Source organism: Pseudopipra pipra, chromosome 2, assembly GCF_036250125.1.
Source record: "Pseudopipra pipra isolate bDixPip1 chromosome 2, bDixPip1.hap1, whole genome shotgun sequence".
Lineage (NCBI taxonomy): Eukaryota > Metazoa > Chordata > Aves > Passeriformes > Pipridae > Pseudopipra > Pseudopipra pipra.
In genome coordinates, this window is record NC_087550.1 from 49,798,415 (window position 1) to 49,823,964 (window position 25,550).

The following is a 25,550-nucleotide window of genomic DNA, read 5'->3' on the forward strand; positions in this document are numbered from 1 at the left end:
TCTGAATTGACATTAAAAAAAATCCTTGAATTTCCTATGTTTCTGTGACTACAAGGTCTGAAATTGCTTTTTTTCATATTTACCTGGGCTTCCATGTTTTATTTCACAGTCTGTATTGCTTTTAGAACAGTTTACTGTTACCTTTTCTAGTTTTGACTGTTTTATTGTTTTGGGGTTTTTTAATAGGATGAATGTTACCAAGTGAGACAAATATTTGCTCAGAAACTTCACAAAGGCCTTTCTAGACTACGGCTGCCACTAGAATATATGGCTATTTGTGCACTGTGTGCAAAAGATCCTGTGAAAGAGAGAAGAGCTCACGCCAGGCAGTGCCTTGTGAAGAACATAAATGTCAGAAGAGAATATCTGAAACAACATGCAGCAGTTAGTGGTAAGAGAGTAGAAGTTGCTTTTTGGTACAAGTGCTGTAGTTCAAATGTAAATGTGAGTAGACTGAAAACAGTGGTTGGTTGTCTATTGGTTGTCTGTTTTTATACATAGAACAGCTGTAAATTTCGCTTAGTGATATCTAATGAAAACTGAAATTTTTCAGTTTTTCTGGTTTTCTTTTGATGTTTTTTAACAGGCATTTCTGAAGTCTTTCAGTTTTGTTAAAAACTGCAAATGCTTATGCCTAAATATATTGAAAGTGAAGTAGTTTTTCAAGGCAGTTATGTGTAGTGTTTGAACTTAATGGTTAATAATATTCTAAATGAAATGACAACGATTAATTTTACTTCAGTAATTAATAATACGTAACCTTAATGAAATAAGTGTTATATTAAACAGATTCTTTGCGCTGCTATATTGAGTAGCTTCTTATCTTATGCTGGCAAAGGTCTATATTTGTAGACTCTTCAGGATGAGTTTATGTACTTCTTTCTTCTCAGTGCCAGCAATCTGATCATGGGAATGCTTTGGGAGTTATTATGGACTCATGTTAGCTATTTTTAATTTTATTAAATCAGTCCTTTTGACTTAAAGCTACATACATACAGTGTGACAACACTGGTATATGGTCATAGGAAAAAGTAGACCTTTATGAAGAGCTATGGGTGTTTTGAATAAGAGCTTTGAAAGTTTTATTTCTTTGAAATATTACTGATGGTTTGGCTTTTGTGAAATAAAGGAGATTTTTTTCATCTTCTTTAGCATAAACCAGACCTGTTTTGTGAATCTGATCTCACAGATGCCATCAGATAACTGATTTCCTTTTGTGATTATGAATCACTTTATATTAACCATGTCAGTCTATCTTTCTTAGTCCTCTTAGACTTTGATCAGAGAATTAGTCTGCAGCAAAATCCTTTTGTATGTCATTAATTAGACTTAAAGAAGAAAGAGTGGTACTTTTCTCCCACCTCAATAACATGGAAAAAGAAAAATAAATTGAGCAAACACCTCGAAGTCACCTTAAGACTATTCCTCTTGAAAGTTGAAAACTCTTTTTAGTAGTAGGAGAAAAATAGAAGAATTCTCGTATGTTTAAAATAGGTGCTGTGAAATTGCTATCAAAAATCTGTAGAAATTTAGAGGAACCTAGGTGTGTGTGATTCTTTATCCAGTAGAACCTCAAAGTGTGCCTGATGATTTTTTTTCTTGATGAAATATTTGAGTGATGCCATTGATTTGATATGTGCTATAATCCATGAGAAATCTGGATTAAATATAGATTGCAGGATTTTTTGAGGATTGCAATGTTAACTTTGTGCCATTCAGGTTTACCAGTCTGAGCTTTCAACAAATACAATGTCTCAAACTGTATCCTAAAATATCCATATTGCAGAAGTATAGCTGAAGCTCAGTTCTGATAATAAAGTGTTATTTAAATGTATATGTGTTTCTCTCTGGCACTCTCCTTACGAAGCATGAAGTAATGCGGGGTAGTAATGACTGTAGTACCTCCTTTGGAAATCTGCATCTTTGATTAATATAGCTATTTTTCTGAATCTGTAAATGTTTGATTTTGTGATGCATTTTGTCTTGAAACCTTGGTACAGGTGAGGAGGATATCTGTTGGATATTTTTGGGGGATTTCAGCATTTGTTGAAAAGATGGTATATTTCTGGAAAACTTCCTAAGGACTGGTACCAGACAGTAAAATGCCTCTTTTCTTCCACACTGGCCTTTTAAAGGCTGGCAGGAATTATTCTCTGCTCTCTTAAATTCTCTAAATGCTATTCAGAGTAGAAGCCACTCAAGAACAGACTTATTCTGATTACGTATCTGTTACTAGTTTCATCTGGGTAGAGATGTGTCTTGCATAGGAATTATTGCTTTCTCAGGATGGGCTTTTACTTGCAATACAGTAAGCAGAAGACTGACAAGGGTGAAGATTAATTTTTTTAACAAGTTTCTTTCCTAAAAGCTCATAAAGAACTTCATGAAGGGTTTTGGTACACTATAGTTTTATGTACTGGTAGAAAAGCCACCCTACCTTTCAGGTTGTGTCTTTCTTCATTAGAGATGAGGAAAGAATGTGTAATTACGATTTTTTGTCATGACAGAGGTTAAATACAATGTGTACCAATATTTGTTCTATTCCTGTTTTGTCTGGAACTGATGCAGTTTGTTTTCCAGACCTAGTTGGAATTATTGTTATATTAGAAATTGTCCGTAGCAGGAAGTTGCTGAAAAACTGAATTCATGAGCTCTTGATGAACATTCTATTGAAGTTACTAATTCATACAAATAATAGTGGGTTGGTTTGCCTGGGACGTGTCTAAGGCAAACCAATTTTGCTAGTGTTCTGAAGTCATAATTATGTTCTTTTTCTTCCATTTCCCATCTTTATTTTTTAATTTAGTAATGCAAACAGCTGCTGGCTAAAATGCAGGACAGTGCTTGAAGAAGTGAAGGATATTTTTGAAGTTAATAGTGCAGTGTCAATTGAAACAAATTAAAAACTACTTTACAGAGTACACTGCATTTCAGTTACATAAAAATAGCTTGAAATAGACATTAGGTGGTATTTTTTATATATATATATATATTATGTAGACTGTGCATTACCTCTATTTATGCAGACGTCTAAGAAGATTAAACCTCACTTATGCATGGCAATTATTTTGTTTTGTAAAATCTACAATAATGATGTATTTTATTTGATGTGCACAATAACTGTCAAACACATCTCATGTGAATACATATTTCAGAGATAAAAATGTCAGTGTTCTAATGTATTTTAAAATTGTTTTCAAAAATTATTATTATATGTAATGATTTACAGATGTTTGGACTTATTCATAACTGAATAGGGGATAGTTAAAAGCTTACTGAAAGAAGATTTTCCAGACTTGGTCATGTCTTTCATGACTGCTTACTAGCTCAAAAATGTGTTGTTTTTTTTTTTTTTTCAAAAGCAGAGCTAGGAATTTCCCTCTTTTCTTCACACATATATTGAAGTGTTTATCCATAGTTAATACTAAACTTTGCATTTGCCACAAACACTTAAGATTAGATGCTTGTACCATAGCAAGGTACATAGAATACTAGCATGCCTTCCTTTGCCTGTTGTCTTGCCTGTTGCACAGGGTACAGGTTTAATAATTAAGGTGTACTGTGCATCCGCTGGTTCCTCTTAGGCATTAGGCTAAAGAAAGCATTGTGGATGTTTGTTGCAATATGTTGGTTTTGTTTGTTTGTTTGGTTTTTTTTTACTTTTGGTATACAACTTGTCCTTCTCTTTTCCTTACTCCATAGGAGAGGATTTTTTTATTCTGATTTTCTTCATCAAACTTTGAGGTGCTGGACTTCATGCTGCATGGTATTGATCAGGGAATTTGTTACCTTATAGAATATATATTTTGTGATCATAACTCTGAGAGGGCCATTGGCAACAACCCTTAGTTTTTGAATCCCTGGGGAAAACAGGCCTTCTGTCTGTCATGATGTAGGAAAGACTTTCTTCTGCAGTCATTGCTTAGGATTACTTAGAAGTCTCAGAGGATGCTAGAAAAATTTTGCCTTTTCCTCTTTAGTAGAAAAGCATATTTCTTAATATGTAGTTTTTTGATGCATCTTTCTTCTGCTTTTCAGAGAAACTGTTGTCACTTCTACCAGAATATGTTGTTCCTTATACTATCCATCTCCTAGCTCATGATCCAGATTATGTCAAAGTCCAGGACATTGAACAACTCAAGGACATTAAAGAGTAAGACTACTTTTAATAGTGTTCTTTCTAACTTTATTCTTAGTGAAATTTTTATTCATGGTAGTACTCTGTTACAATGTCAAGTGCACATAATGATGGCAGTTATTTCAGTTAAATATTGTGAGAAATAGTATAGATGCTTTTTTAGTGCTCTCTGATATTTTACAGATGAACTCTTTATCTTCTGCTCATCCTACCTTAATTTTATTTTTTCCAAAGAATTGTTTTCCCAGGGTTAGACTGGTTCGAATTCATAATACTAGTAAAACCTAGACTAAATCACTTTCTCAAATGTGCTTTTTTAAAGAATTTCTTTAGGATTTTCGTTTGTGCGGAATATTGTATTTCTCCTTTAGGTGCCTATGGTTCATACTGGAAATACTGATGGCTAAAAATGAAAACAACAGTCATGCATTTATCAGAAAAATGGTAGAAAATATCAAACAGACTAAGGATGCCCAAGGACCAGATGATCAAAAAATGAATGAAGTAGGTGATACTTTTTGATTGGAAATTGCATTTAATTCTGACCTGCTTATGGAAGGGAGTTGCTTTTTGTTTATATACCAACTTCAAACTATCTTTCAATAGAGTTTTATGTAGGAGACGATACTTTATATATTGTAATGATAATATGTGTTGTAGTTTAGATGACAGTTATTTTCCTGTGCTTCTTGCACATCCGCAAGGGACTTGTAATGGTTTTCAGTCCTCCTTTCTGTATCAGTAAGATTACTAAACACTAACGTTAAATAGATGTAAACTGTAACTTCTACTGTTTAAATCATCTACTAAAGTGCTTTGTAATATTTAATTTTTAAAATGCAGGAGTAAGCTTAGTATAGGAAGAAAAATAGTTACATTAGAAGGCTCTAGTTTGTATTGTGTAGTGAATGTATCAAACCCTGATCTTACTTTTGTGTTTTTAGCGTCACATAATGTACATATTTGTCACTTTTCTGCTTTGCCCACAGAGATGAGTTTTGGGTAGTGGGTGGGTAGGGTGTGTGAGTTCATTTGTTTTAACTTTGTCTTAGAAACTAAGGCAAGGGCTATTCTTAAGTGCAGAAAGATCATGAAAACTATCTGTCCTCAACTGTTAGACTTAAGAATGCTTTTTGCCTTTAGTGTCTGTATTTCAGTACTCTGCAATACACTGTTTAAGATGCAGGCTGGTGTTAAATTATTAAGATGATTGCTTTTAAACTGTGAGTTCTTGTAGTTCTGTGCTCAAAAGATACACTATCTCTTGTCAAGATTTCAATGAACTTTTAAAGTGTTGTTTGGTCTTGTAATTTTATTATTTACAGAAACTATATACAGTCTGTGATGTAGCAATGAATATCATTATGTCAAAGAGTACAACATACAGTTTGGAATCCCCTAAAGACCCTGTACTTCCAGCCAGATATTTTACTCAACCTGACAAGGTATACTGTGGCATTTAATTTTTCTTGAGATAAGTCTGTTTAAATATTTGTAAGTTGTAATTTAATGTTGTTTTTCTTAAATATTTCTTGTAACTTCAGACTTCTCCCTATTATATTGTAGTTGAAAATGTACATATGTATATGTTTTCATAAATATTTGTATATGTGTGCACACACAGAGTTCTCCCCCTTCCCCCAACCCCAATGTTAGTGTTCTGGTTTAAAAATTCAAAAGCATAAAGTGATGTAAGGAAAACATTTCAGTGCAATCTCCAAAATGTGTGTATATATATATATACACATATATATATAATTCACTGATTATTGCTGTAATTCCCCCCCTCCTTTCTTTACAGAATTTCAGTAACACCAAAAATTATCTTCCTCCGGAAATGAAGTCTTTTTTTACTCCTGGAAAGGTAGGTATGGTGTGGGGGCTTGGAAGGAGCTTGTTTTTGGTGCTGTATTTGAAGTTCTGGTTTGTCTTTTTTTTTTTTTTTGTGGTGATCTTACTTGTTTACCTGTTTGTTCCTGTTTGTTTTCTTTGGGTTTTTTTTTTGTGTGTGTTTGTGGTTTTTTTTTTTAAGAGAACTAGCATGTAGTTTATGAAACAATTTGTTTAAGAGAACAGATTGTTTCCAGGTTTAGAAAAGAGATGGGTAGAAGGGAAAACTGGTAATGTCTGTGCTGGGTTGTGGCAATAGTAGCCAAAGCCTGTTGTCGTTAAAAGGAGAGAGTCCAAAAAAACCCCCTCAAACAACCCGTAATATTTGACAAGTTTACAAAATGGTTAACCTTCTTTTCTGCAGAAGACTACAATGTTGCCTATGAAGTTACAGCTATGGAAAACTCTAACAGAAATTATTTAAAAAATTATGTAAATAATCTTTGGCAAAGCTAAATACCTTTTTACAGTATCTTACAAGATAACTGGCTGTTCCACAGTTATGTTAATTTGTCTTTCACAAGATGCGTTGTATTGAATGGCAGTGTTCTTTCTTCACTAAAACTAAACCCAGGTACTCTTTAGAATAAAATCTAGTAAAAGAAAAGACAAATTGTGTTTTTCATCTGGATTGATATGTTCTGCTCTAGAGGACAAAGAAAATTTATTTGCTACCTTGCAAACAAAAGAAATTTCAGCATCATCATTACCCTTAACTTTGCTAATGAAGCATTAGCTGTGAGCTAGTAACTTACTAATAAAGGAGGAATGCAAGTTAGGAAAAAAGACAGATGAGCAGCTCTTTGAGAAGTTGAAAGTCAACATTTATGGATTGGAATAGATCATCACTGTATTGTGCATTTGAGTGCTTGAACGCCATGGATTAGAGATTGGCTTCTTACTTGTGAAGACACAAAAGTTTTTAAAAGGAAGTAGTTTGTCTTCCAATTTTTGATCAGTAGTCAATATTAAGTTTTCTAATCCAGTTTTTAACATCAAACATTCTTAGTAGTTTGTCTCATACTTAATATATTAAGTGTACTGTGACAATATTAAATAAGAAACATGGTGTGTGCTACCACGAGAAATCACAGAATGTTTGAAGTTGGAAGGAACCTCTGGAGGTCGTTTAGTCCAAACCCCTTGTTCTCTGAGACATGATGTGGCCCCTTCTTCATCTTAATGGCCTTTTTCTGAACTCTCTTCAGCAGCTCCATGTCTTTCATATGTCCTAACTGAAACTCTTTTGAATCCTAAGTTAACTTTTATATTATTTTCAATTTCTAGTGCCAGGTACTCTAGCTCTTTTTGTGTTATTTTGAAATTTTGTAACAAGTAGTAGAGCTTGTTTGACTACCAGAATTTTCAATTGCTTCACTGTCATGAGAGGAGCGAGAAAAGAAAGTTGGTTTAGGGAGTCCTAATTTTGGGAATGGAATACTAGCTTGAGAGGATGTGAGTGAGGTGGATTTAAGCAGGGAACACTGAGGGCAGTAAGGCTTTGAGTGTATCTTCTGTCGTAAGGGAGGAGCTGTTAGTGCAGGCCCTGTTATCCCTTCTTAGTAGAAAGTCTGGTTCAGTATGAGTTTGAAAATCTCTGCTTTTGAGCTCTTTCAGGAAATGCTTATTGATTAATGTTTAGTTCTGAGCTAATAGATGTAAATTGTTAAACTGGATTTTGTTCTCCAAGGTTTATTTTTAGAAAACGTATTCTCTTTTTCTGGTACTCAGTGCAGAGTGAATCTTTGTAAGTGTAAAGTTCCCTCTGGCTATGAAGGTATAACCCGCACTGCTATGGTGCATAGCTCTGAAAAAGGAACACTCAAAGCTGATATGATATGCATGTTGAACTCTTTTTAGCTGTCACTAACTGTAGACATAGCTAGAATCTAATATTGAAAGAGAAGATGCATAATTAGAAATGTAGGGAATGGTCTTTAATTCAACATTTTTGTGCATGGGTGGTTGGCATAAATGTGCATTCTCTCTAGGAGTAATTGAACTTTTTCAGCTCTCTCCAAAGTTAATATGAGGTGGAGGCATTCAGCATGTCTGAAAGATAATCCAGATAAATTAATAACCTGAAGCTCACTGATGTCTGGAATTTTGGTACTTATTAAAAGACTAACATTTTTATATCTGTGCAAGAAGTGTCAGAGTCTTCTCTACAGTATTGGACTTTGGAGATTCTCATTCATTCCCAGTTGAAACTAATGTGATTACTATTACACCTAAGCCAGTTCGGTGTCTCCTTTGCTGAAAGGGCCATCCTACTGCTGTTTCTGTTTTACTAGTACAGGTGCTTATCTGATCCAGATGGTGAGCTGGTTCAGGCAAATAAATCAGCAGAAAGCAAACTGCATACAAAGTGCTGAAGTGGCTTACTGCAAGGTCAGGTGAGCACCCATACTACCAATGAGAAGAGGACAGAATCTAAGGGTACAGAGAAGAATACCAGTTTTGGTGGCAGCTAGCAGTTTCATTACAGCTTCCTCAGCTTTCTTCTGGTGTCTTTTGTAGCTTTCATATGAAAATGTTTATCACTTTGTGTTAAAATTAAGATAATGATTGCAGAAAGTGAAACCTGTATTTTAAACATAGTATGTGTTAACGATATCTGAACGTGCAGCTTAAAGTAAAGGAAATATATTTTTGGTTTCAGCCCAAAGCAGCCAATGTTCTTGGAGCAGTTAATAAGCCTCTTTCGTCAGCAGGCAAGCAGTCTCAATCCAAATCTTCTCGAATGGAAACTGTAAGCAATGCCAGCAGCAGTTCAAATCCAAGCTCTCCAGGAAGGATCAAAGGGAGGTTGGTAGACAACAAAGGAACTTTGATATTTCAAATATTTGTAATGGAAACTTTGAATATTTCTATAATATTTTTAAGTGAAAGACAGAATTCTTTTATCTTACATTGAAGTAAAGTTACAGTACTACATTGGTATAACTGAAACCATGAATTGGGCTTTCTGTCCTCAGAAATAAATTTGCTTTAAAACAAAACAAAACAAAACAAAACAAAAAAGCCCTCCAGAATCAAATTACATCTGGAGTTGGCTGAAGGAGGAAAGGAGAGCCTTATATGTTTTTTGAGAACAGGGTTGGGGGATTTTGGGGTGTTTCTTAGATAGATATTGTCCCACACATGTATATATGCACATGTATATATGTGTGTGTGTACACACACAGCTGCAGTCCCCAGGAACCTCGCTGTGCAGTTAACAACACATCATAGATGGTGAGGACTGGTAGGCTATTGTGGTGATCTCACATGACTTCATCCTCTAGTCCCTGCAGTTTGCTGGACTTTGCAGATACACAATGTTGGATTTTAGATTAGTTTTGTGATGAAGAGGTGAATGTACTATAATACCACATAAGTCTTCTTCTACTTATCTTTCTTTAAAAGTTATAGTTTATTTTGTGTCAGCTTTGTAAGTTATTCATCAGTTACTGTGTCTTGTGTTCATTTTTTTTAACAGAAAGCCACATTGTCATTAATTTTTTTTCACAGACACTGAGAGATTGCATAGACCCACTATTCATATTTTTTCATATTCTTTCAGGACTGTGAGGAAATGCTATGTTTGAATATAAGGCTTCTCATTTAGTACTTCTGTAACTATTTCATATATGATATTAATTCTACATGTAGTACAGTGTTTCACAAGAAATATTTCTCTGCTAGAAAGTCTGCAGAAAGGCTTATTTCTTACGAGTCATGCAGGTTGACATGCTGAAATATATTATTGGCTAGAGACAGGTGGACTCCAGATTCTCTTCTATTATCCATCAAAATGAATCTGAGATCAAATTTTAAAAAATGCTGCACTCACAGCCTAACATGTCATCTTCATGATCTCTCCAGTTCACCTGAGTTAAACTGGTGTTTTGAGTGGAGATGTCAAAGACAAAGAGAAGTTATGGCAATGATTCCGTATGTGTGGTATTCCCAGTTCAGTTTGTCGGAATATATACAGGCAAATTTTCATCTGTTGAGATGATGTATAAAACCTGTGCTTCTGATTATGTCACAGTTATTACAGATTTTACACTTGTAGGAGTGAGAACGTCTTTCACTCACTATGCAGTGCCCAGGCCAAGGAATTAAGGGTTTGTGCATTTGAATACCACTTTTCACTTAAACTCATAGCATATATCTTTTCATTAATAAATGTGCATTGGTATTTAAAAATGTTGCTTCTGCCTCCCCCAGGGCAGATGAAATGAAAGGACTCGTGTATTGGCTTTTGTGCATTACCTTTTATCTGTGGGTCTCAGTGTTTTACATATGCAGGAGGCATTATTGTCCACATTTATATTTGTAGAAACTGAAATAAAAATGAAATTTCTACTGTAAAAAAACCAACAAAAGGCAGAGGGATGAACTGGTCTCTGAAATTTAAATCTGCTGTTTTATTGCCTATATAGGAAAGTGTGCATTCTTTGGCTGGTCTGTCTGTGGGGATCTTTGATTGGTATAGGAAAGTGTATGCAAATGTATGCAAACGTGCAGATCACTTGCAACTCAGTAAGACTCTTCTGTTTTAAAAAAACTGCTTATCTTTCCTAGTGAAAAAAAAATAAAAATCAGTGTGGTTTATGATTAAAACCTTTGTCCAGAGACCTAGATATTCTGGCTTGTGATACATGGTGGCTATAGTACCCACAGTGAAATGTTTCTTTCTGCTGAATTATTCATTTTAGTAATAGATTTCTTAAGAAGATTGTTGTTCTTAGTTGGGTTTTTTTTTAATGATTGCCCAGTGTATTATAATAATGAGGGGAATACATGTTTATTCATTCTAGGCTTGACAGCACTGAAATGGACCACAGTGAAAATGAAGAATTCACACTGGCTTCACCATTACCAGGAAAGAAAACTGACAAGAGGGACGACTCTGATCTTGTAAGGGTGAGCTGTTTGGTTGCATTGCAGATGTTTCATTTTAAATCACCAGGACAATAAAATAAAAATTCATGTGATGATATTTTATATCATTCAAGAAAATATGCTGAAACGTGAAACTGAGTTGATATTGTAAGCTACTGGAAAATGTGGTTAGAGTTGGATATGAAAATACAATGAAAAAAAGGTTCAGTTTCTCTGTTTTTCATAGAATTATATAGGTTGGAAAAGACCTTTAAAGGTCATCAAGTCCAGCCATTAAACCAGCACTGAGAAGTCTGCCACTAAGTCATGTCCTTAAGTGTACTTAGGCCTTAGAGAGTGATAGCCTTGTCCTTATTGGGGGATTTACATATATATGTAGATCAGTAATGCTGAAGGTTCCTAATAAGGATATAAAACATTTTTTGGACTCTCACTCAGATGTAGCACTTTAATACATAAAAGAAATTTTAAGCGGGCTAAGTATTATCTTAAACAGTATTTACACCTGCATCAGAATACAGAAAAATAAACCACCAGAGAAAATTGTAATTGTATTGTAATTTTAAAATCAGGTAAAATAATAAGAATTTCAAATACCACTAGTAAGTTTCAGTTCTTTCTGCCTTAATAGCAGTTGACAATCTATATCTTGTAGTATATCCCAAGTATTTTGTAGTATTTGGGATATGCATGAAAAAGTGATAAGATCAGATTTGTTAAAATGTGATTTTCTAGGCCACATTAAAGATGTCCTGTGTCCGATGTCACTGCTGCTTTATTAATTTTTTTTACTGTCTCTGACACTTTTCTGTTCTCTCATTATATCAGTCTGGTGCATTTTTCTTGGTTGCTTGGGACATAAGCTACTGACTAGTAAAAGTGTCCTGAATTTTTGCTTGTGTTAAAGTGTAAATAACCATCTTATATTGTTATATCTTGTGGGAAAAGCAAACTGGCTTATAACAAAATCAGAAAAATCAGGAATCTCTTGTCAAAAAAATAACACTTCTGTAAACTTTAAAGTCTGAGAGTCCAAACAGCTCCTGGTGTGCAATTCATGTTTAGAAGCATTAATTTGAACTGGTAACTGAGAAAGCTGAGCAATAAAGGAAATACAGTTCAGTGTTTTGAGTACTTTTGTGGGCATTATTCCACTTTAAATCTGTAAGCAAGGTGCTTAGGGTCATTGATTCAGAACTCCTTTTTGGTTTTTTGGAGCTGGGGAGCACATTATAGAAAGCATTAGCTGAGAAGCAGAATTGTAATTGGGTAGCAGAAGGTCCATGTTTTAAAGACATCACTTCAGGATGTTTGTCCAAATTAAATTGTTGAGTAACACCTTAGTTCTAAGGTTGTGGGACATGGTTTAACCTCAGGAGGAAACTTGACTTTGAAAATTGGCTGCAGTTACCACCTAAAAGGACCTGCAATGACAGATGTGCATGATGACTGCAAAGGCAAATAAACCAAAATAACGAGGATGTCACTGATCTAGATCAACAGTTTTGTCACTGAAGACATGAACTGACAGGAGGTGTCATCATTGTTCAAACATTTTTCTTGTCTTCTTCTAGTGTAATTCTTTGTCCTTTAATTTCTTTTCGTTTTTTCCCTCATATCCTCTCTAGATTTTCTTTCTGCTTTTCTTGACAAAGGTTTTTGGATAAAGTGGAAATGAAGCTGACTTTGTAAGCTGATTTCTAGCTTATGGAACAAAGGAAATATGAAGGAAAAAACATTCACTTGGGTTTTAAGTTGTGTAACTGTCATTGTGTAGATTAAATTGCCATGTGGCAAATACTAATAATGTGCTGAAATACAGTAATGTAAGTATGAAACAAACATTGATATAAAACAGAAATATTGTAAATATTTGGACTTTTGGACAATTTCATGGTCTGAAATGAAATACAGTACCCATGAAATGGTACATGGGTAATATTTTCTTTTTTTTAATTTTTCCTAGAGATGGGGGTTGGTTGGAGTGAACAGGCCCTAATTGCTGCTTGTTGAAATCTTTGCACTTTTTATAGCTCTTTACTGTGCACTTTACAGAACTAAAGCATGGAGAGGTGAAGGAATATTTTCTGTTTTGAAAGCTTATGATTCAGAAAGGGTTCTGCCTTTCTTGATATGATAGAGGGCAGGAATGCCATCCAGAGGCATCTTTGGCAGGCTTGAGGAGTGGTCCCATGGGAACCTCATGAGGCTCAACAAGTCCAAGTGTAAGGTCCTGCAACTGAGTCAGGGCAATCCTCAGTGTCAACACAGGCTGGAGGATGAAGGGATTGACAACAGCCCTGCCAAGAGGGACTGGGGACACTGGTGGATGAAAAACTGGACATGAGCCAGCCACGTCTGCTCGCAGCCCAGAAAGCCAACTGTGTCCTGGGCTGCATCAAAAGGAGAGGGGGCCAGCAGGTTGAGGGAGGTGATTCTTGACATCTGCTCTGCTCTCCTGGGACCCCCATCAGGAGCACTTCATTAGAAGGCGGACATGGAGCTGGTTAGAGCAGAGTCAGAGGAAGGCCATGAAAATGGTCAGAGAGCTGGAACACCTCTCCTAGGAAGAAAGACTGAGAGAGTTAGGGTTGTTCAGCCTGGAGAAGAGAAGGCTCTGGGGAGACCTTGTTGCGACCTTTCAACGTATGACGGGGGGTTATAAGAAAGATGGAGAAAAACTGTTTACCTGGTCCTGCAGTAATGGGCCAAGGGGCAACAGCTTTAAACTGAGAGAGGTTAGGTTTAGATTAGACATAAGGAAGAGACTTTTTACAGTGAGGGTGGTAGGACAGTGGAACAGATTGCCCAGAGCAATTGAGGATGCCCCACCATTGGAGGTGTTCAGGGCCAGGCTGGACAGGGCTTTGAGTAACGTGGTCTAATGGAAGGTGTCCCTGCCCATGGCAGGGTGATTGGAATGAGATAATCTTTGAGTCCCTTCAGACACGAACTAGACTGTGATTGTTTTAAGGCTTGGATGGGGTTTTTTGCTGCGCAGAGCAAATGCTGAGTCTTGGTACAGCTCTGACAGTAGTGGTTTGGCAGCTACCACTAATTCCTGTTCTTCCCTCTAGAATTGTAAATTCAGATTGCCCACTGTCTCCTGTATTAGTGCCTTGCCAGTGCTAGGATGGGAGCCTGGCATAACCACCTTGCAGCTCACAAGAACTTGAAGCCACAATTTGACAATTCGCATCTTCTCCATCTTAATATTTTCCTATTGATAGAAATGCAGTTATGGATGTTCTATCCTAATGCATTTGATACAGCTGAAGATACAAATTAGGAAGACCCTACACAATTCAGTGTTTTGACTACTCACCTTTCAAATAATCTTTCTCTCTTGCCTGGTATTTTTTATGTAGGTATGTGTTTATACTTTTGCAATGTTTTTGAAATGGATATGGTAGATAAGCTGAGACAACTTGTGTAGCTTGAAGACTGTATGTCTTGTTGGGTGAAGTTTCTGCATGTGACTGTTTAATATGGCAGTTTAATTTTTTAATTTAATGGTGTAATCTTACCTTTTCAGTCTGAGATGGAGAAGCCTAGAGGACGGAAGAAAGCAACTATCACAGATTCAGAAGAGAAATTAGGCATAGATGATCTGAATAAATTGGGTCAAGAGCAGAAACTTAGAGGTAGTCAGCGGGGAAGGAAGAGACCTGCTATTGTTTCAGAAGCTGATGAAACACAATGGCAAGATGAAAAAAGGCTAAAAGAAGATGTGATAGAAAGTGAGGATGAACAGAACAGTCCACCAAAGAAAGGGAGAAGAGGACGCCCTGCCAGAACAAATAATGGGGGAACACCAAAGGAAGAACCAGTGGCAAAGTCATCAAAAAGGAGCAAAAAAAAACAACCACCAGCAGCTGCAGCAGAAGAGGAGGAGGAGGAAGAAGAAAGGCAAACTGAAAACATTGAACAAAAACCAAAAGGCAGGCAAAATAGGACATCAAAAAGAACACAGCAGAGGTAAGTCTGTCTTCTTGTAAGCTGCATATTTTTTATCTTTGGACATTAGTTATAATTTGATACTTTGCAATTTGGATCTTCCTCAAAACAGAGCAGAACCATCTGAAACTAGTACAGTTGAATCAGCACAGTCTACGCCACAGAAAAGACGAGGAAGGTCATCACAAACACCACCATCACAGCAAAAAAAAGTGTAAGTGTTCTAAATCTGTGTTCAGTGAAAATTAAAAATATGCTTCTGTGCCCCCAAGCAAACATTTACTGAAAATATTTCAGAATGCTGTAATTGACAGTTAAGAAAATAAATTGCCATTGTTATTTCTAAAATGTTTTTCTTGGCTGCTTCTCCTAGGTCATCTCAAACCAGATCAAGAGACTGCAAGTAAGTTTAGGGTGCTCAGGTAGCATATTCGTAGCTTTTCTTTTCTAGGAGAAAAGTCTATAAAGCACAGGAGGGCTTTGAAGATAGGGCTTTATTAGGACTTTTAAGGAGAGAAAAGTGGTCCTGTTTGTTTTGGATGGGGGGAAGAATCCAATTTTTACTGTAGTGAAACAGTATTGTGGAGAATTAAGTTTATTTTGATTCTCCTTAAATTAATGTTCACTTTCTAGTTTCTGGCCTTCTCGTTATCCACTTGAGTCATTTCCACATGAATAAAATGTGTTGTGATCAGTGAAGGATAGTAGCTTCTGAAAATTGTGAGGTGCATTAAGCTCCAAAATGAGGTTAAACTCTGTGGCTAGCTTCATTTTCTTGTGCCTGCTGTAGGAAATTACAGGTGTCTCTATCTTTTCTGTACATGTGTAGGTAATATATGTAAGCAGAGGTGCACAAGTGGTTATTTGCCCGCTTGTATCTAACTGCAACTCATGGAACAGATTTACTCTTCTAGAACCTGGTGATAAATTCCTTATGGCACTACTTAAGCACTTCTGCCATCGGATGTTTTGTATTACTCTGTTGTTTTTCTGTCTTTTGGGCTTAGTTAGCATCACACTGATCTTCCTCTGGCAGTGTAATGAAGTGATTTGCCTGACCCCAGAGATCTTCCATACCAGAGAACTTTGCGTGAAGAAGCTTGCACCCTCGTTTCACATTCTAGGTTTATACCAGATCAGTTGATCTAGCATTTTGCACACACAATATCCTGACCTTTTCAGTGTTCTGTTTCCCTACCTCACCTCAGATCTCTACTGCTCCTTTGCTCTGTAACCAGAAACACAGGACTCAACACTCTCTTGATTACTACAGAAGTCACTGCTTCATGTGCAGTAGAACCAGAATTGGAAGCTGCTACTGCCATGCCGAGAAGACACGCCAACAAGTCATTGTTGGGTGACGTGCTGTGTGGCATTTGTCATATTCCCTTTACTAAAAAGTATCTTTCGAATCACTTCTCAGTGAAATCGGTGAAGCCCTTACGTTTCTTTACCCCATTTTAAACAGAAAGTAAACTGTATCACTGTCCGTGATCAGTAACAAATGTAGCTCTTTCATGTGTATATATGTTGTTCCTGGCACAAGGAACCCAAGTAAGTTGTTTCAGGGTTCAAAGTTGTTGAGTCTATTCTAGATTTCATTTAAAAAAAATATTGTGGGTTGATTTTTTCTTTTTTTTTTTTTTTTTAAGTCAGACCACCCCTTTTCCAAATCTGCAAGAAAAAGATGAGACCATAATAATTTTTCAGTCTTTAAAGTACACTGTAGTCAGACCTTTCTTCCTTTCCTACATACATATCTACAGCAGTTTTAACTGAAGGAAGTTGATAGATTCAGCAGGACCACAAGATAGAATATATTTAATCCAAATACTTAAAGCTTTCTAGGCTCCTTGGGAATGGATTTGAAATTAGAATTTGGGATTTTGCCTATGAGGTGATAAAATATCCTGTGGGGTGATAGTGTATAACCTGTTTTTGAGGGCAAATTAGGCTACCACTCAGTGCATGTGAAAAGGCTTATTTTTGTAATATGTGAAAAGATAAACCTAGCTTGTGAGTAATTCTTCTGTTTCATTTTCAATTCTCTTGCTTCTGGCAGTCTTGAAGACTTGGTTTGGGCTAATTTATGTTACTTCTCAAGGGATGGTATGCTGGTTAATGCAATTCAGAGATTTTATTTTGTCCAGATTTTAGTGGTTCTCAGGACTGAAAATTCCTACCACTTTTGTAGTGTAATGGTGTCAGAGGACAGTTGTTTTAGATCTGTGCCCCCACTGGAGATTGATATCTATCTGTTGTCTGCCTGGAACAGAGTTTCTGGTTTAATTTCAACCAAAAAGTCACCCAGTTTGGTTGCAACAAGACTTCATCTGAAATAAATGGGATGATTCTGTGATTTGATTCTGAATTGTGCTAATGTAATGTGGGTGATGCTCTGTAGTTTTGGATATATATGTAGTTGGCTTTTTTTTTAAGGTGAGGGGGGGATGGCTAGTTCTCAAGTAATGCAAGTGGGTGCTTTTTGCTTGTGTCGCAGGTCCCATAACTAAAACAGACAATTTAAACTATTGTTGACTGATTTTTCTTGATTATCCTAATTAAGTTATTCTTATCCTGATTATCCCTAGCTCTTAGTATGAGCTAGCTTGGAATATTTGCATTTAGGTTCATCATAGTGTTAATTTCATAAATAACAATATGGGTTCTTCTAGGTTGTATATAAACTCCTGTAGAAATAGAGTACATCTATTCACTGAATTGTATAGGAAAAAAACAACACATAGTATTCAAACTCTGGCTCTTTGGCTTTTCCTCTTCACTGCTTAGGGTTGTTCACTGCTTTGGCCTGTATTCTGGCACTGAAGAGAAAAATTTGCCTTGTCTATAGAGACAAAACTGGTCAACTTTTTAGTCCTAGCCCTCTATTAAGGCCGAATTTTGTTTTAGTTCCACTTCTTCTGTTTCATGTATGGATGAACTATATAGGTGTATAAGACAAGAGTATTACATAACATGAAATTTTAAGGCTTCTGTTCTTGTAAAGTAGAATGTTTGCTCATACAGTTTATACGTTTGCAGACCCATATGCTGTGAAGCTGATCTTTATTTTTCTTCTCATTGTAGCCGTGCAGGACGTTCCAAACAAGCAGCCAGTAAAGAGAATGAATCTAGTGAAGAGATGGATGTATTTCAGGGTAGTTCACCGGTTAGTGATGACATTCCCCAGGAAGAAGTAATGGAAGAAGAGGAAGTTTCCACAATCAATGTAAGACAGATGCCTGAGATTTTCTTTGTGAGTCTTTGTGGTGGTCCTCTGTGTATTGATTCTGTTCTTAGAATGACTTCTCCTATACTTAGAACTTATTCTTCCTACTTTAAAATGAATGAGGTCATTGTCAGCTGCCACTGTTGTGTAGTGGAGCTGCACTGTAGTTTGCCAGAGAAGCTGCATGTCTTAGAAAATACCTCTTTTTGTCAAACATCTTAAAGTTTCTGTTCTGTATAACCTTTCTCATCTGTATGCCAGAATTGTGTATTATCTAATGGGAATTATTTTCCAGGTCACTTTTGCTCATTCTTCTCAGCTGTATTGTGATAGTGAATAAATTCAAAACAGACACACAAAATGAATAGTACTGGAAAATAAGCATGACAGCTTGGAACAGAATCCTAAACTAATTTCTTCCTCTTAGCAGCATATGCAAATATGTTAAGATAATTTCACTTTTATATTTATTTCATACAAATATATTACCAATGTTAGTAGTAATACTAGAAATTTAACTGTGAATGCCTTTACACTTTTGGATACATCTAATGATTGGAGCATCTGAGTTTATAAAAACAGAAAAAACTGTTTTTGAATACAAGAAGGACACAGGCTCAGTAACATCAAATGAAGTTACATCCTGGTCTTTGAATGGGACTTGTGCTTGTGATAAAATGAATAATGAATGCCACTGTATACGGTTATTCAAACATTATTGAGCAAGACTGAGCATTTTTTCCATTATAGAATATATTTGTTCTCAGATTTTTCAAGATTTTTCTGTAAAAACATTAAAAATACTTTTTCTCCAAATAGGTCCGTCGCAGAACTTCCAAAAGGGAAAGGCGATGAGTGAGCATGTAGTTACCAGCCTTCCAGGTGAAAGCTTTGAAGAATGCTTTTAATATAAAGCTTGAGACTGAATGAAGCTGTTAGTGCACAAATGGGGTTGCTGACAAAAAGACAAAACCTATTTTACTGCCCCTGCATTTGAAGTCCCTAGGTCACAAGCTTTAGCCACACACATGTTGATATCATTAACTGTGGATTTTTGTGAAGTGTAATGTGCGCTGGCTTTGTAGACATATGAACTAAAGAAGAAAACTGTAAATAGTTCTTTTTTTAATGTTTCTGACTTATAAAGTGCTTGTATAGCTTTTATCTGCGGCTTTAAACTGACAGTACCCCACTGTTTATTGGATCGATTGGTTTAAAAAAGAACAGTTTGTTGAAAATTGATCTCAAGCAATATCTGTCAGTGTTCGTATTTGTACTCTTGTTGACATTTAACTGTGAAAAAAAAATCAGTTGAACAAATAGTGCCACATTCTTTTGCCACTATTTGTCATGTGGAGGAGAAGAAGAAGAAAAAGTCTTTGTTTCCTTCATGAATATAACCTAGTGTTTACCTTCAGGCACCTACTTATCATCAGAGGTGCTAAATTACTTTCTTTTACAGTTGAACAATGTTGGATAGAATAATACAAGAGATGCAAATTGTGAAAGAAGTTTTGTTTTACACCTCAGTATTGATGCCAGACTTTTCTGGACTTGTAGTGGCATTGAAAATTCAAAAAGGATTTAAAATATTTTAATTTTAAAAGTGTGTTATTAAATAATGTACTGAATACCCTACCCATTTTATCTTCCCCTCTCAGTTTTTATTAATCTACTGTATCAATAAAATTCTGTAACTGAGTTTTTAATAGTCTAGTATGTTAATGTGTATAGATATTTCCTTCTGAACATGATGTTCACAAAGAGCAAATTATTACTACATTATAATATGAAATCTGATATATAAACATTAGTGAAAATACAATTCTTATTACAATGTAAAGTTAATCACAAAGAGAAATTTTATTGATGCAGTGTGTCTTTATAAAGCTGTTCTTGAGAGCCAAGTGTTTTGTATTTTATAGTGAAGTTGCATGTTTATGAAAAATGTGCTGAAAATGGGATGTAATGTTTTTTTGGAAACTCGTATCTAGCAGTAGTTTATGGTAGGTTGCCTCATGAGAGAACCTTTTATTGAGAGTTTATTGTACCTTTCTTTTTTGTTTTTGAGCCAAATTTTTTTGGTATGAAGAGCTAAGTTTTTTTGGATAACCAGCTGTCGATTATTACAGTCAAGGTATTCAAGATTTGAATGAAGCTCCATTTTTATTTTGTGCTACCATAGAGAGATTGGTTTTTGTTGGTTTTTTTGGGTTTTTTTAGGTATAGTCTTAAAAAAAAAGGAAACAAAATGCTTAGAGCAGTATCCTGTTCCTGTATGCAGTTTTACAGTTTACAAAGCGTGTCTTTGAACCAAAATGTATCAGTTGCTACACTATGCTTAGCCAAGCACACATTATACCTTCAGGTGCTGTTCTCCCTCTGATACCCTACAGTTGACAACACATGAAAAATCAATTTCTAAACTAAGAAAATTTTATTTCATTGAATAATGGAGCATTTTCATATAATCCATCAATAAATAAGTTATTGTTGCAAGGTGGCCTGTAAAGATCAGAGAAAAGGATAATACTAAACCATGGATTTACTGATTTACAAAGTGTAAGATAACTAGTAAAGCAAGCAACCCTTAAAATTTTTTCATTATGCTTTTTTTTTTGTACCAATGGAAAAAAGTATTATAAACAATTAGGTTATTCTGCCTCAACTTAACTTCTCCACTCTTCCAGTATTCAGCTTTTCAACATTTATACCTGTAGATATGAGGGAAATGCTGCCTAGAAAGGCAAATATGGTTGATAAGAATTGACTTTGAAAGAGTTGGCACAACAGAACTGGCTTACTTATGCTTCAGCAGTGCAAATGCAAGTTGTTGAGGTTTTTTTTATGGTAGAGAATAATTAAAAGCTAGCTTTATATTTTCCTCTTTGACAGAATTGCACTGAAAACATTTATGGAAGATGTACCTTTAAGTCCATTTTATACAAAAAAATATGAAAAATTGATGCTGAAACTGCTGCAGACTCTTGAGGCTTTATGTGCATAAACATGGTTAGGTTAAACTTCATCAAATATTGATGCACCATTACTGATCATAATGTTTATTGTAAATTTAAACTATAGTTTTGCAAATGTTGATTTCTTGGGTTATAATGTGTAATTCATTATTTCTTGAGAAATAGACACAGCAAATATTTCATTCTTATATTCAAACTTCTTCTAAGTTCATTCTCATCTCGTATAAAGAAAATGAATATTTTATGTACTAACATTTTGAGATCTGCATACAGTAGCTACAGTAGATTATAATTATGTGTAAAAGATAAATTGCTAACATTCAGTTAGCATGCTCTTCTGCAATGATAATGTTAAGTTTATAAAATGTACTGTATTACATTAAAAGATCAAATTGAACTCACTGTAACAAGTTCCAGTATGACATTTTTGTGAGATTACCGAAGTATCTTGCTGTACTTTGCAGCAAATTAAGCTTTTGTTGCATTTCCTTTTCTTGCTGCAGTGCAACAGGAAACTCTCAGTGATCTGTAGTTCATATGCAAAATCCAAACAGGGATTGTAATATTTATACTAATGTTTAAGAATAATTCGCTTATTCCAGAAGCATGGTGGTCTTTTACTTGTTACCTACTGAGATAATGAATACTTAGGGTCAAGTAATCCACTAATAGGAGGGAAATGTAAAATTGCTTGAAAGTTCTAGTGTGAGTACACCTGTTCCACCTTGGATAGTCTAGAATTCTGTATTAATAATACTTGACTCTGTCAATTGACTTTATTTTCTAGCAAAACCGAACCCTTTTTCAAATATTTTGACACTTGCTCTTTTGACATTTTGATCTCTGTGAACAAAAACATTAGAATTTACAAAAAGATACTCATATTAAAGACCCTTTTGTCAAAAATGAATATGCTCAATTTGTAACTTGAAAAAAACTTAGAGTTGAATATTAAATACATCATTCTGGCATAGCATTTGCCATCTCATAGTCTAAAAAAGACACCACCAAACTTGAGAGGTGTGTGTGCAGTTTTCTTGCTCCCTTTTTTGCATGTGTAGGTCTTAACAGATTATCAAAATCTGCTTTCATGAATGCATACAGTAGGTTTTGGATCCTGCAAGTTTACGTCCCTGTCATTCTGTGGGGTTAATTCTTAAATACATTCATCCTATGCAAATACAGGTACAAACCCAAGTACATTATGTTTGAATATTTTCACACTTGTGCACGCAGGGCATAGGAGGATCTTACAGCTGTATACCAGAGATATACAAAATTCTGAGTTTGTGCATGGAGTAATTTAAAAGACTTATCTGTGTTTAAAAATATAATTTATATATATATATAGTGTAGAGATTGATACATCTCTACCTCATCAAATAGGTGCAAATACTTTTTTAAAGAGACACATTCAGGTATACCACTGTATTTGATCTAGGCAGCATGTCTACAACCACACACGGCTAAGATGAGTTCTAGATGGCCATCCCTTTAATCTGCAGGTTGTATGATGACCAAGATGATAAAATTCACCTGACCAAGACCCTCTGTCCAGTCATCCATCAGGAGGAGTAGAAGAATCTGAATACGTTCTTGTTTCCTGTTGTGCTCACAGATTGCCATTCTAGTCTTTGCATCTTTGTTGGATGTTGCCTTTACAAAAGATGTTTACTAATTTAGGTACAATTTCCTAACACTGACAGAAGTGTCTTACATTCCACAGACATAAGCAAACTTCCTGCCCTGTCAGTCAGTTTGTCCAACATACTTAGGACACCTACTTCATTGCGTACTGTACAACTCCTGGTATTTTGTTGCTAGCGGAAAAGTAGGAAGCTGAATGTTGGCAGCTGGGATGGAAATACAGAAAAAAACCCCACCCAGTTTGCTTTAAAAGTTCTTCACATTCTGCTGTGTAAAAGGTCTGACCTCTTTACAGCGGTCTCCGAGTGCCGTTGTGTTTGTATGGGCAGGATAAACACGGTATAGTACGGTGTGTATATACAGTCATGGAAAGGTTTCACTCCTGCATTTTTTTTCAGTGCCTCACTACAGTCGTGATCTGGTTTTTAGTAGCACTTTCATTTCCATAATGAAGATGTATATTTTATATTCTTTTGAGACAGCAGCATTATATTGTATCTATGTAAGAAGGAAGTCTCTCAAATACAGATTTCTACCCCTGCAAATCACTTTTTCGGTAATCATGTGATATGTTTGGAATTAGTTTTAATATATAGCTTCTTTGAAGGATGGATAACATAAGGTGTTTGTTTTGGCTAGCCGTGTCTCTGATGCTTGTAACCTACCTCATGTGTGTAGATAAAAAGGAACGCAGTATTTTGCAAATCAAAGCAGTATTACTGAATACTGTGCCTCTTACTTGGAAGTAATTTTATTATTCAAAACAAATTGCAGTTCATAAATTTGTTAGTGGTTCTGAACAGATCCAGTGGTCTCATGGCTTTAGAGAATATGTTCTGTAATACTGTGTCACTACTGTTGCAGTTCATTAATTTTCTACAGATGGGAGACAGTTGCTCAAATTAAGACATGTATTATAAGAGAACAGGTGAACTTAGTAACAATCTAAGTAGTACTAACTTCAGTTGCTGTCATAATATAAAGGAGTGTGTTAAAATGAAACAACCTTGCCCTAAAAAGCTTTTTCTTTAATATGTTGGAAAGACAAGTTGATAATGTAAAACAACTTTCTCCTAAAGTCATAGCACTTCGAAACAGTCTGGTTTGGAATAACTGGCTTTTTTGGTAGATATACTTTAAAATTCCAGGTTCCTGTTTCCTTGTAGTATGTTTCTATTCAGCAAAATTAAATTTTTGTAAACTAAAGATATTTTGAAGAATAGAAGAGTTTTTAATCCTTATTTAATAAAATAATAAGGTGGTTATTTAAAGCAAGGAGGTTTTGGGGGTTTGTTGTTTTGTTTTGTTGGTTTTTTGGTTTGTTGGTTTTTTTTTTTTTATAGCCACATCTATAGATACGATAACTTGTTACATGTATGTCATGTACACCACCATTTTTTTTGAGTCCTTGACCTGCAACATATTGAAAGGCAGCAGAAACTGCCTTTGTGTTTTCCCCAAAATGCATTTACTCTTATCCTTCCATAACCCTTTCAAAATATGAAGAACTGGAGGAAGAAGGGAGAGAAAAATGGTTATATTTATCTTCTGCTGTATTCTATATGGTTTAGGTGATGAAAAAACAATGGTGTGTGCAGGTGTGTGGTTTGGTGAAAAATGGGGTATTAGATATGAGTTACTGATTTAAAAGGTATTACAGAGATGAGTAAAGAGTAGAGAATCAACAGATAAATGAGGCAGGAATGCAGTTACTGGGTACCAGATGACATGAGATAGGAGTCCTGTATTCAAGATGAAAGCCTAGATGGGGGAAACTAAGTTAGTGATAATAATATAATAATTATTAGTATCTATTTAAGAAAGGAGAACTGAGGATGTGTTGCTTTCTTTGATTTGGAGGAGGAAGTTGGAGTGTTGAAATATATGTAAGAACATGCATAGAATTGAGACTAATGCCCAGAGTGTTTGTTGAAAGAGGGCAATGGCTGCTGCTGAGGGCAAATGTCATTAGTAAGGAATTTTGAATAGTTTGGCAAAAGAGGATTCAAACCTCCATAGGTAGGAAGATAAGGTTAAGGCAGCATTCATTTAAGCCCTGCACTAAAATTGAGGCAAAAGAGGTCAAGATATAAGCCATCTGGAAACAAATGCTTTCAAAGCTGCCTAGTAGCAACAGTCTGCACAGGTCCACACTGCAGATAGCAGTGTATAACCATTGGTAATGATGTCTCCTACAATGCCTGTCATGAAATCTTTCAATGTGACCTCTTTTCTCAGCAGCTTTTTGTGAAACCCTGATTATCCAGTCTTGCTTACTAATTTCAGTATACCTTCTTAGCAACCTGGATGGTTCTAGCCTTCCTTCACATATAGTTGTCTTCTTCTGCAGGACAGTGTGAGTTCTATGCCTAGTCATTGCTGCTTTTCATTCCTTGCAGTGGGCCCCAGCCAGTCAGTTCTCTGAATCTTTCTTGTTTGCAACATGGGTTCTTCATTGGGAGGGTGGTAGGTCACTGGAACAGCCTCCTCAGGGAAGCAATCGTGGCACCAAGCACACCAGAGTTCAGGAGTGTCTGGATGACGCTCTTGGTCATATGGTTTATTTTTAGGTAGTCCTGTGAGGAGCAGGTAGTTGGATGTGATGATCCTTATGGGTTCCTTCCAAATCAGGATAATCTGTGTTTCTAAATGAGGCTGTCGTGCTACTTGTTTCACAGCCATTGAGTTATAAGACAAAAGCTGTCATCAGACTGCTACCCAACTGCAGGGTGTATTGGAAAAGGTCTGCACAAGTTTGGTAGTTGACAAGAGAACTAGTAGTTGAACTGCTGCTACATTTTGATACCTCATTTTCCCA

The 25,550-nt window shown here is 35.7% G+C and overlaps 1 protein-coding gene across 5 annotated transcripts in view; it reads left to right on the forward strand.

Annotated features, from left to right (window-relative positions):
• PDS5B (PDS5 cohesin associated factor B) overlaps positions 1-21,495 on the forward strand; it is a 101,976-nt gene extending 80,481 nt beyond the window's left edge. For 2 of the 5 annotated variants that reach the window (XM_064645494.1, XM_064645499.1), the window contains 11 exons: positions 187-391; positions 4,039-4,153; positions 4,510-4,642; positions 5,464-5,583; positions 5,940-6,002; positions 8,691-8,836; positions 10,837-10,942; positions 14,457-14,899; positions 14,991-15,092; positions 17,966-18,107; positions 18,927-21,495. In XM_064645494.1, the coding sequence (XP_064501564.1) occupies positions 187-391; positions 4,039-4,153; positions 4,510-4,642; positions 5,464-5,583; positions 5,940-6,002; positions 8,691-8,836; positions 10,837-10,942; positions 14,457-14,899; positions 14,991-15,092; positions 17,966-18,107; positions 18,927-18,962 (1,611 nt within the window). In that variant the 3' untranslated portion in view covers positions 18,963-21,495. The remainder of the gene's footprint in view (positions 1-186; positions 392-4,038; positions 4,154-4,509; positions 4,643-5,463; positions 5,584-5,939; positions 6,003-8,690; positions 8,837-10,836; positions 10,943-14,456; positions 14,900-14,990; positions 15,093-17,965; positions 18,108-18,926) is intronic. The other 3 variants (XM_064645495.1, XM_064645496.1, XM_064645498.1) reach the window with 3 other exon arrangements.
• The last annotated feature ends 4,055 nt before the right edge of the window (positions 21,496-25,550 follow it).